This window comes from Emydura macquarii, unplaced genomic scaffold (genome assembly GCF_026122565.2).
Source record: "Emydura macquarii macquarii isolate MOO-44397 ecotype Brisbane River unplaced genomic scaffold, CSIRO-AGI_Emac_v2 contig_320, whole genome shotgun sequence".
Taxonomy (NCBI): domain Eukaryota; kingdom Metazoa; phylum Chordata; order Testudines; family Chelidae; genus Emydura; species Emydura macquarii.
In genome coordinates, this window is record NW_027130457.1 from 13,107,341 (window position 1) to 13,120,601 (window position 13,261).

Genomic DNA, 13,261 nt, shown 5'->3' on the forward strand with positions numbered 1-13,261 from the left:
CTTCAACTTGGCACAAATTAAATGGATTAAAAACTGGCTAATTGATTAATTTCACATTGAAATTGTGAATCTTTGAGCTGCTGTGTTTCTAGTCGGGTCCTGCAGGGATCTGTTCTTGGTTCTGCACTATTTAACTTTTTTATTAATGATCTGGAAGAAAACATAAAATCATTACTGAAAGTTTGCAAATGAGACACAACTGGGGGAGTGGTAAATAATGAGGAGGACAGGTCACTGATACAGAACGATCTGCATTGCTTGGTAAGCAGGTGCAAGCTAATAACATGCATGTTAATATGGCTAAATATAAATACCTAAGAAAGCTAAGGAGACCACACTGGTGTGACTGCGACTAGAATACTGTGTCTAGTTCTGGTGTCCACAATTCAAAAAGGGTGTTGAAAACTAGAGAGGGTTCAGAGAAGAGCTCCAAGAATGAATAAAGGATAGGTAAACCTGTCTTAGAGTGAAAGACTTAAAAAGTTCAATGTATTTATCTTATCAAAGAGAAGGTTATAGGATGATTTGATTACTGTCTATTAGTACCTAAAAGAGAAACAAATTTTTGATAGCGGACTCTTCAATCTAGCTGACAAAGGTATAATACAATCCAATGGCCAATGCTGAAGCTAGATAAAAATCAGAGTTGAAATAAGACAAAGATTTTTAACAGTGAGGTTAGTTAACCATTGAAAACATTTACCAATGGTTGTGATGATTCTTTAGTTCAAATAGGAATTAATTCATGGAAGTGCTATGGCCTGTATTATGCATGAGTTTAGACTAGATAATCAGAATGTTCCTTCTGGCATTATAATCAATTAATCTATAAAATTTTCAAACACACACTGTGGTTACATTTTTTCAATAAAATGATATTAACATTTATTTCAGGGGATAGGGGAGTTCCCATAAGTGCAGAAACAAAGAAAATATGCACTCTTTTTTCCCCAGTAGGAATGAGAAAAGTAGTAGTGACCAATTAAAATGTACCTGATGCTGTTTTCTTTCCCTACTGTGTTTTTTTCTCCATTCAGTTAACCAAAAAAAGAGGGAGACAGGACTGAAGGAGTGAAACAAGAGATTTATTACAAATGTGTTGTTAGTGATCTTTGCTGTTAAGGTTAAACCTGGAATATTTTAAGTCCTTTGGATACAGTTTTTATTTTCAACCCATGTTGGGTAAAGTCTGTTTTGAAGACTGATCCAAGTTACAGTAAAGACACTCATGTACAACCTAATCCAGAAATGCTTATGTATTTGTAAACATGGATACCTTTCTGCTGGTGGGCTGGGGACCAGAGTAACTTGCAAAACAGTGCATAACACAATTTTGAATGTCATTACAAGATATAATGTCCCTGAAAGGGATGCCCTTGGAAGTGACACATCAGACAATACTCATTAGCTGACACATACGTCATTCCTGTCACTAAATTCTTCACTGAGAACTGATTTCATTCAAAACGGCAATCCATTTTTGTGTGTATTCTATCTAGTATTTGAGGTTTACCTGCAGGAAAATTGGCTATCCCACTACCAGCCCCTTCTAATTAAGCTGTAAGCTAAGTATACAGTACAAATGGAAATAATGTGCAAGTACAGAAATTAGAGCATACTATTATATCTTTGCAGCAAGGGTCTTCTACAAAAAAAATATTTTGCTTTGGCATCAGATAAAACAAAGGCAATTAAAGACCATCAGCATACTCTACTTTCTTTTTTGTGGAGCCATTCTCCACTGCACGATATTGGCACTGAAGCCAAAAGATTTGGTTATTTATTTATTTTAAATCAGAGCCAAATTTAATTCTATAGCTACAATTAGTCCAATTCGGCCCCCCCAAAAGCTTAAAGTCTAAAAGTTCAGTCTGCTGGCAGCTTGCTTTTCTCTAGATTTTAGCTGGTAAACTTTGTGAAACTTCATTCCAAACCTCTATATAATCCTCACTGACAACCACTCTTTGTGTGAGGAAAGTCTTTGTAGCATAGTCCTGTTACATAATTGAGAAGAGCTTTCTAACTCTTGTATTTGGTTTTTTATAGGTCCGTACAATATACAGAAACACCTAAATATATTTGAGTATCAAAACAACTGTTAATAAGTATTAAACAATGATTTCCAATCTATCCTCCACACCCCGAATGATATGTTGTATGGATATTATATATTAACAGCAGCAAATCATAAAATATACCTATTGTCATGTATAGAGATGTAAGAGGGCAATATATTTTTCTTTCAAAAATATGTAATGGTAAATTTTCTTTACTTCAGTGTGCTTCAATGTATTCATATACTGAAGTGGACTGCTGAACTAGTCAGAGAGCATAATTAAGTTATGAAATCCAGTTTGAGGTATATCATTGTCATACACTCTATTTCTTTCTCCTACATAATTAGAGAGTCAAATCCACCATTTTCTTCACCTATAGATATGCAATGTTGATCCTTGCTTACGAGAATACAAGACAAACACCCATCTGGAAGTACCTAGTTACAAATAATAGAAATTTAAAGCATTTGGAGATCACATTGCATTGCTGTAAAGATACACACTTCTGCATATTGCCAAAAAAAAAAAAAAAAAGAGAGAGAGAGAGAGCAAGAGAGAGAGAGAATAGAAGTGGAATACTGTCCTGAAAATTTAGTTTCCATAACAGCTTCACTGGCTGCACAAAGTCCTTCTTCCATGCTCTCCACAGCAAACAGGAAGATACAAATGATGAATGAGATTATTGCTTCTGTGGAACAAGTAATTTTCTTGTATAGATTCTAGAAACACTTCTCTCCCTAACAAATAATATACTCTCAAAATATAACCTTTAGGAAAAAATGACTGCAACAAGAATTACCAGAATGGAGTGTGAGGTTGTGCCATCTCCTCAGTCATAAAAAATGGAATAGTGGAAGAAAACATAACTAGTACTTGCCAGTTAGAGCCATTTGGTTGTGCCAAATTTTTTAAGAGCTAGAAAACCATGTTGGCAAATAAATAAATAAATAAATAAAATAAAAAATAAAGAGGAAAATCCTGTAACTGTCATTAAAATCACACATGGATGATGCATGTAGACTCCGTTTTCCTTCTATTACTGAAATACAATCATATACATATAAGTGGTAGCTACTACAATTATTAATAATGATTTTTTTAAATAGATTTGAATGTTTTATATAACATTCTGGCCTAAAGTGACACTAGCCCTTGCAGAGGGCCCAGAACAATTGTTTCTTCTTTGTGTTCCCAAAACCCAAGGACAAAATATTGCCCCCAATGGTTAGGGAAGAAGTGAAGCTATATTCCTCATCAATGTGAAACTCCTATGAAGAAATAAATCTCAGATAATCATTTCCTCATGTCCCATCTAATACTCTTGATAACACAATCCTACATTCAGAGCTGAAAACAAACTCAAAATTTACTTCCCTAAAGCAGGACTTCCAAGATATTTAAGTTAACTTTATTGAAATTCACCTGTGATTTGGACCACATTATACACAAACTATACTTAGATTCTCTAAACTTTTCTAATTAAAGTTCCAACATGTGAATGGAAAGGTTTCAGTCTTCAGCAACCTATAATGCATTGTTTAGTTGTTATTCTTACTGTCATTCTGTTGATTTTCTTGACTATTTCATGTATATGTTTACAAAAATCTAAGCAAATTATTTTGTTTAGCAATGCAGTGTCAGTGCAAAAGAAAAACGATAACTCTTCCCTAAACAAGCCTATCTGTTTCCATAAGGTTATACTAACACTGATAACACAAATACTGTCTTCCAAATGAAATATAAATCTTCCCCTCATGATGTGTTTTAAAATCAAAGCTGAGATTCACACAATATTATTACAAATAATGTAAACAATTCTGATATTTGGAATAAAAAAAAAAATATCTGTGAATTTAACCGTACACAACATCTCATACAAAAATAATAGACCTGAGATACAAATTAGAATCTGCCTTTACTTGTAAAAATGGTATTGTAATTCAACAATCCGGATAATGGATATGCCACATACAAAGGTTACGCTAATGTTAGTTTCTGTGTTGATAATTACTAAGCAGCTGTTGAGTCTACTGGTGGAGTGTGCATTCAGCTATCCATTAACATTACTGACATTTAACCTTAATATAAGAAAGTGTGTAACTGTGAATTAAGTTGGCAGGCAATACAAAAATGTAAAGAGAAATAAACTCATGTTCCCAAGCATGGACCACAGTATCTGCTGTCATGTTTGCCTGGCAATTCTCTGTGTAATCAATTATTAATTCTACTAAGCACCTACCTGCCAAACCAAGTGTTCTTTTATGATGGCTGTAGCTGATAGACAGATGCTCAGCACAATGGTGTGGGATGAAGAGGTCAAGACGCTGGCAATTATAGCATCTCTCATGTTGAAGGGCAGCATGGTATATACCACAAATATAATGAACAAGAAAAATGATACCTGTGCAGAAGAGTAGGACAAAAAAGAAACCTGTCAAATTCACTTTGGAATAAAATGTCAAAGTTACCACTCAACATTAAACTAGTTGAAAATACAAGAAAATGTTCTTTATAATTCAACTTATGTTAACATATAGGGGAATTTTAAAATGTTCATGAAAGTGCCATAGACAAAAGTGCAGAATTATATTTGATTTTAAAATTGCAATTTCAGAAGTTGCATGAGTTCCCAGATTTGTTTTAGAGAGCCTTTCAAATTCTCCATCATAAAACAAACTAAGTTTCATAGCATCATGCCCACAACTGAAGGGTGATTTTTTTGGAAAGAGAAGCTACTTACCTTATAGCAAGTAAAGTTTTTTAAGATGTGTGGTTCCTATCTCTATTCCACTCTTGGTACACACGTTCTCCATGCACCTGGCACTGAAAGATTCTTGAGAGCAGTGTCTGTTGGTCCACACCTACACCCTTCTCCTCCTTGTGCTCTGAACCAAAGGTGTAAGGGGCAGCGTGGACCAACCACCTCTCCAGTTCCTTCTCTACCATGAATTAAGGAAAGAATCTGAAGCAGAGGGGAAGGAGGGCAGGTAGTGGAATACAGATAGGGACCACAAATCTTGAAGAAATTCAGTTACTTTAAGGTAAGTAACTTCTCTTTCTTCTTTGAGTGATCGTCCCTATGTGTATTCTATTTCATTGTGGGTGATTGACATGCAGTGAGGCTGTGAGGATCTAGGCAGCAAAGATGATTGGAGGACTGGCACACCAAAGAATGTGTTCGCTATGGAGGCTTGCATTATGGCGTAATGTGTTATGAAGATACAAATGGAACTCCTTGCTGCGGCTTTACTTCTTGGGGTGAGGCTACTGAAGCTGCTCACACTCTAGTAGAGTGGACTCTTGCTCCACGCGGGAGAGGAAGATGCAGCAACTCATACAGCAGGATACAGCCTGAAATGCTCTTTAAGAGTCTCCGAGAGGAGATCAATTGACCTCTCATTCACTCCACTAGGGAAACAAATAGTCTCTGTTCTTTGCAGGTAGATCACTAATGCTTGTCACACAACCAGGGAATGGAGTCTCTTAGCTTCCTGCTGGCATGATGCTTTGGAAAAAATAAAGGTAGGTGTACTGTCTGTTTTAGGTGAAAGTCTGAGATTACTTTAGGAGTGCATTTTGGGTGTAATCTCAATGAGACTTTACCCATATGGAATACTGTATGTGGTGGATCGGCTATAAGATTTCCAAGTTCTCCTAGCCTTCTGGCAGAAATGTTGGCCACTTGGAAGGCAAGTTTTATCAATAAATGAGACATTAGGCATCCAGCTAACAGTTCAAACAGCGTTTTAGTTAATGCTTAAAGTACACAGTTAATAGCCCAGGTTACAGTCAGTATGCTTATTGGAGTAAAGTTTCTAACTAAATCTTTAAGCAAATGTACTGTCACTGGATGGATGAAAATGGAGTGTTCATCATCTGAAGGATGGCAGATGCTGATCACTGCCAAGTGAACTCGCAGTGAGCTAAGAGAGGCCCGAAGTTTTAAAGTCAGGAGATAATCCAATTCCCAATTCCCCTGGGGACGTGTGGCGATGCTGGGTCCAAATACAGAATCTCTTTCATTTAGCTAAGTAGCGTTTCCTTATGGATTCTTTCCTACTGTTGAAGAGCTTCTGAAAATGTCTGTTGTACATCTGACACCCACCCAACACCACACCATCAGATGGAGAGAGTACAGATTAGGATGTTTAACCTTTCTTTTGTCCTGGGTCAAGAGGTCCCGGAAGCACTGGATGCTGCTAAGTGGACTGGTTGACATGTGAAGAAGGGTGGGAAATCAAAACTGCCAGGGCCATCTGGGAATGAAGAGAACAATTCTCACTCCATCCTGTTGGATCTTTCGGAGAACTCGGGGTAAAGTGGAATGGGGAAAAGCATATTTTAAGTAACCTATCCATGAGTCTAAAAGGGCATCTCCCCTGGAGTCTGACTCTGAGTCCCTCTGGAGCAGTAAATTTTGCATTTCTTGTTCTCCTGAGACATGAAGAGGTCCCAGTACTGGCTTCCCCACTGAATGAATATATTGTTCGCTATGAAATCATGCAGCTTCCATTCGTGGTTGGCCAAAAAATGTCTGTTGAGGCTATTTGCTAGTGGATTGTTTATGCCTGGGAGATGTACTGCTGATAGGGTAAGCTGGTGCCAGATGCACCAATTCCACAGACTGACCACTGACTAGAGCAGTTGTCATTGCTCTTAAAGCCATATCTGCTGCATCACCTGCAGCCTATAGTAACATTCTAGCCACCAACTTGTTTTCATTGATAAGGGCCTGAAATTGTGCCTTATCCTCCTGAGGGAGCTTATCCCTTAAATTCTGAGAACTTCAAGTAATTCATGAAACTGTACGTTGATAGCATGACTTGTTAGTTCAGTATTCTGAATTGGAGGCTGATTGGTGTCAATACCTTCCTTCTCAGAAGGTCCAAACATTTGGCCTCCTTATCTGCAGGAGGAGATCTTGGGTACTGTTGTCTATTCTTTTATATAGCCACTTGCACAGCTGGTGGCCATTGCTGATCAGAAAGGAGCAGGGGCAGGAGATACAGTTCTTAAGGCCCAGAATCCTGGGCACAATCTGAGTCCTGTACTGAGAAGGGGGGATTTCCTCCAGGGGGAGAGGATGTCCTCAAATTCAAATTCTAACTAATTCTAGACTGGCTAAGACTAAAGCTAACTAACAAAAATCTTATTTAAAATATTTACAGGTTTAAAGTCAGAGGATCAAGTCCATGGAATTAGAGGATCCATCTCAGACCATTTTGTGGTAAGAAGAAACTGGGGTGGCGAACAGTCTACCCCACCCCTTATACTCTCCATCCAGAGCACAAGAAGAAGGGTGCAGACTAACAGACACTGCTAGCAAGAATCTTGCAATCTCAGGTACATAAAGCACATGCGTGCCCACAGGGGAAGACACATAAGAACCAGCACTTGAAGAAGAATCGAGGGTGTCCAATGTCAGGACTGGCAATATTTTCAGGAAGCATGTATCTATGTAACTATATATATGCAGCTATATATCCTTCCACACACACACATATACACACACAAAGTAGCTGTACTAATAAGCAGAAGGCACTATGTTAAAGAAAAAAGTATGTACATTTCAATTTATTATAGAATTAACATTATACAAAGCTTGGTAAAATGCACTATATCCCAAGAGACATGATTATTTGAGGGCAGATTTGGCCCAGAAATCTTCTGTATATAAGTAGTCAAAACTCTGACTTTCTGTATGGAGGTTAATGTCTATGAAATCAATGGAATTGTTTATAAAGCTTATTTAGAATACCTGTACTGGTTGCCTCTCAGTCCATAGTACATAGAGCAGCCTACCAAATAGCTAAAAGGATTTAGGTGCAGCACAACACTCGCAATGACATCTGCCGTGGGGTCAGTTACAATACTGTACACTACATGCTCACTATACTACTAATACAGATTCCTCCAGATCATGATTGTGGGGAAGGGTACTCCACTACCTACTATGCTGTAATCTTTCTGCAAATAGAGGTTTTCAATTATTAGAGATCTCTATCCAGCAGCTTTCTTGAACACTAGGAGCCTGATCCTGCTGCCACTGAAGTCAATGGCAAAACTTAAGTTCAATTTATATATATATATCTATATAGATATATATATAGATATATAATAATTACACCTACACCTTCATATGTGTTCATATGTGCGTGCACAGACACACACACGCACACACAACGTTTAGTTACAGCCCTTCTGACCTAGAGCTGAGCGGAACAGGAAAAAAAGAAGGTATGTCATGGAAGTGGCAGTGGCTGGAAGCATTATGTCCATAGCGGTCAGGAGCAGATGTATCCAGGAGCACTGAGAAATTTTTCCAGCACATTTAGAAAATGCATAGCATGATCTCCCACCTAGCACAGCCTTCTAGCTACAGCTGCTTCTGTGTATGGGAAGCAGAGTTATGGCCACACATGGAGCCTACCCAGATGTAACCTTGTCTGCCACTGACAACACGCATCAGCACTAACAACAACTTCTGACTTGCAGTGAATGTCTCTGTGCAGAAGCACTAGTGGCGGAGGACAGCATTCCAGCTCCTGGTGTCTTCTCCCACTCAGAACAAGCATAGTTTTGCCTGCACTGTACACTGCATAACACTATTTTTTGCGTTTAGCTGCACTGTGAGGTAAGTAATCCAGTAGATACAAAACTGCTATATTTTTAAACAAAAACTCTCAAATCACAACAGCTCTCAACATTTTGCTCTTCCCTCCTCCTCCTTCCCTTAAGCTCCCTTTTGTGTTCTCAAACTTGCATTGCATTTACTCATTCCTGCCTATACAATCAGCCTTGGATACAATAAGTGCTCTCAAGAGCCACAGCAGAACCATAAATATCACGTTTTAAATGCTGCCATCACAGAGTCATTAGAATGTGTTTATCTTCCCCTTCCACTCCAGAAGTTGGATCTATGCATTTCTTTTTGAAATTATAAACAAACCATACAAATGGAACCATACACTGGAAATGTACAGTAGCAGTGTTTGATTTGAAATACATTAAATCCAAGGCAAAGAACACTTGATAATATTTGTTTGTGCAGCTGACTAGTTCATTCAGACTATTTCCATTTTCAATGGTTTCTCCTAGTGCTGATTTGTTTGTTTGTTTAAGATAGGGTGTGATGCTTAATGGGCTTCAGAAGGCAGCTGTTTGACTAGATGGTGATCTTGAAAACTGGGTCAGAAAAAGCTGCTACAAAACACAAGATTACAGTGATGGCTGGAAATTGGTGGCAGTACATTGACAAAGTAAGTAATGCATCTGTTTGAATTTTTTAAAGGGAGCTGTAATTTACATAGCAGAATTTAAACCTACCAACAGTGATTTCTCTTGTTGGTGCAGTAGATTAGCATACTTTTATCTCCTCTTCCTCCCTTGTTTGTACTCCACCTGTTTTTTTAGCTGAGAATTTTGTTTTGGTTTGTTTTTCTGATTAAAAATAAGTTTCAATTGATTTGAACCAAAAAACCAAAAGAAGCTTTGAACACCCTTATAATCAAGATACAATTCAAAATATCTGAGGGCTCAGTCATCCTACACTTTGTGCACTGTGCGGAAAGGAATAACTAAGACGCAGGAGAGGTAAGTATGCAAGCTTCACAAAAATGAAAAAAAATCTCTCATGCTCACTCTGAACAGGAGGGTTTGAAGAGATGAAATCTAGCCCCATCTTCAGGGCCAGGGGAAGGAGCTGCAAAGTGACTTAGCTGTGCTTTTGTTACCTTTTCTGACTTTCCATAAATATCAGTGGGTTGGAATAATCATTGCAGTCTCTCCCTGCTAATTGTAGAACCAGTGTATCTCTTGTTCCAACCTATTACAGCTCCTTCTCCTCACCCGCATAGTGAGGCTTAAATGGTGCACAGGGCTTTGCACTGGTTCTCCATGCGAGGGTGAATTTCACTATCTGTTCATAATGCTGGATAACAAACACTATTCAATTGCTGTTCACAATCTCAGAAGAGCAACAGAAAAGGGGCATGTCACATGAAAAAGGGTGCCCCAAGCACATGTATGTTACACTGATCTGCAACTGAGAATCTCAATGATACAAGAGTGATTCCATGAAGCATGATATATTCATCTAGAAACAGCTACTGTCACTGCAGCATGAAATAGCTACAGCAGAAATGGCTCCTAACCTAGAAGAATAGCTAAGGAGGAAAGGAAAGGCTGAAGAAACCTATTCTTTTTATAACAAATCTCAAGTGATAAGTGGTACAGGCTCTACCAGTGAGCACTGAATTACAAAGGTACACACGCCTTCATTCATGTCAGGAATGAGAGTGGAAACCACTTTTTCTTTCAAAGAATGCAGAGTAAAAGACTTGAGCAACCCTAGTTCTGGTTCAAACCTCAATTTAGTTTTAACATTTGTGAAATATTTGCTTTTCTAAGCTTCCACAAACTAATATTTTCATTTTTTTGCAAAATTACTATTATTTAGAGTTTAGTGATCCCAACTGAGAAAGTCTAAATAAAAGAGTGAGAGAAGGAAGTCTTACTATCACCATTTTACTGAAAGGAAGATGGAGGCACAGAGATTAAGTGACTTGCTCAAGGCCACCTAAAAAGCCTGCAGCAGATCCATGAATTGAACCCAGACCTCTCCATGTCTCCCAGTTCCATCTCTTAACCATAAGGCCATAATTACTCTTTTCCTTTCGTTTTTATTTTTATGAACACTGAAAAAGCAAACAAAATTGACAGAATTTGCCCCCTCACATCAAATTAAAAAGGTCTGCCCCAATGAACACTAAGGGGAAGGTTATGGTAGGATATATTGCTTTTTGATACCAAAAGCCAGTTGAGAAAAAGAGATGCTAGATATGCTTTTTACATCAATTACATTCCAACAGTGACCCATGACTTCTCTAGCTGGATGCTCGTTTTAAACCATTAGTAAATGGTTCATCAAACTAGTCTGGAATTATGTAAAAGTCACCCAACTTAAAGTGTTACTGTCAGAGTTTCCCCGGGGCTGTTTTCACTACAGAGAATGACATCCTAGCATTGAAGCAGTCATGCAGATCCAAGTACACTGATACAGTGTGAACAAGGAGAAAGCGTTGCTCTGGACAAAAGGTGGTAATGAGGCATAAGCCAATAAAACATTTGTAGTTAAGCAGGACCATATTTTACTTGTAAATATAGTGACATCAACATTTCACTGGGAGAATAATAGCATTATGCAGTGTCCCCTAGAAACACCCTGTTGCCATCTGCAAATGTACACAGTAGGTTGGCCAATTTATTATTGGATAATTCTCAAAGTATTTATCAAGACCCAGCTTCTTTTTACTGAAGAAGGAAACAGAGTAGAAATTCATTGAAGAGTAAAGAACTATCCCCTGAAAAGAGAGATATTTAATTACAGCTATTGCTTTCAAAGGGTGGAAAGAAAAGGTAGCTATATACAAAAACGGAACAAAAGAAAATTAAAGATTACATACACAACATTTAATTATGAAGTTTATATTCCATTTTTTGTTAATGCATCTTACAAAACTGTTTATACATATTTAATAAGTTGTATGTTTTTAGGTTTAGGGATGGCATATACAAAAGCTGTACTCTCTGTTCCTATGCAAAGAGTTAATGTTGCAACCACATCACACTTCCTTGTGCCCTTCCTGAACGTGAGAGTTGAAATCCTCAAACATGAAGAAACCAAGAAATGTGCAAAATTAAGTTTCCACTTCCCAAACAAGTTTCACTTCATGTTAGGTTCACCTTCTGTTCTGAGCCACCAAATAGAAGAACTTATATGGACTACACAAAAAAGGATAACAAATATGTGTGATATAGCAAGGGCAATTAGGAGCACCTGAGGCCAATTAAGGCCCAGCCAGGTGCCTGATAAAAACCCTCTACTCCAGACAGACAGTGTGAGAGCTGGAAGAGTGTTGTGTGGAGGAGCAGAGAGGAGTGCTGAGAAAGGTACTGGGCCCAGGAGGGGGAAGGTTGCCCAAGCAGGACTGAGATACTCCCCCAGGCACAGGGGCCTGAATAAGGAAGCCCAGGTGGCAAGAAAGTAGGACCTGGGGAGCTAGAAGGACAGAGGGGGGAAATTAGCCCAGGGGAATGACTGCAGTGGTGGATACGGTGCCAGCAGCTTACAGCTGCTACTCATAGGGCCCCTCGGCTAGCACCCAGAGGAGTGGGTGGGCCTGGGTCCTTACCCCTGTCCCTGGGGAGATGAGGTAACTGGTGATGCCTTGGTCCACTACAAGAGACAAAGCGTGAGACCCACTAGGGTGAGGCTGGCCGTCTGCCACATATGGTACAGTGGCCTATCTGATTTTCAGCAAGCAGGCAAGATAACTCCTTGTGTACAGAGAAGAGTAATGGGAAAGGCTAGGGTCCAATATGGCTTTCAAACTATATAGAGAATTCCATAAAACTAGCTACCAGTTAAAAAGGGGATTGGGAGGATGGAACAGAAAAAGCCTTTAAGATGAGGAAACCCTCTTCTCAGATATTACAGGGCTAGATGTAGCCCAAATTGAGGTTTCAGTTTATGTAAAACTATTTTTCTGTTTTGTTGTAAACAATACACACTACACCTCAAGAATAAAAGCTAGAGGGGATGTTTTGCTGTTTGAGAGATTGTTGTTATTGAACCAGCCAATTCACTCCACCAGTTTACATGTCTACTTACATATATATACAGTAATTATAACTTTCCTAGTTCAAGACTATTATTGAACATGGATTTTTATTTTACAATATTTTAATAGTAGAAGGGGAAATATACATAAACAAGCCCATAAATCATGGTGGTTTTACTCAGCCTTTACTCAGGGAGAACTCCAAGATTAATAATGTAAAACAGGGTTACTTACCAGTAACTGTTGTTCTTCGAGATGTGTTGCTCATATCCATTCCAATATAGGTGAGTGCACACCACCGTGCACTGGTTTCCGGAACTTTTTCCCCTTAGCAGACCCCGTAGGGTTGGCTTAGGCGCCCCTGTGGAGTACCGCACTCATGCCGCAGTATATGAGGCACTGCCGACCCTGCAGGCCCTCAGTCCCTTCTTTCTGCCGACTCTGACAGTGGGGACGGAAGGTGGGTGTGGAATGGATATGAGCAATACATCTCGAAGAACAACAGTTACTGGTAAATAACCCTGTTTTCTACTTTGAGTGATTGCTCATATCCATTCCAATATAGGTGATTAAACAGGCATA

At 38.7% G+C, this 13,261-nt stretch overlaps 1 protein-coding gene across 1 annotated transcript in view; it reads right to left on the minus strand.

The window, feature by feature from the left end:
- ADCY2 (adenylate cyclase 2) overlaps positions 1–13,261 on the minus strand; it is a 363,250-nt gene that overhangs the window by 256,481 nt on the left and 93,508 nt on the right. The window contains exon 3 of the mRNA XM_067569412.1: positions 4,297–4,458. Within this exon, the coding sequence (XP_067425513.1) occupies positions 4,297–4,458 (162 nt within the window). The remainder of the gene's footprint in view (positions 1–4,296; positions 4,459–13,261) is intronic.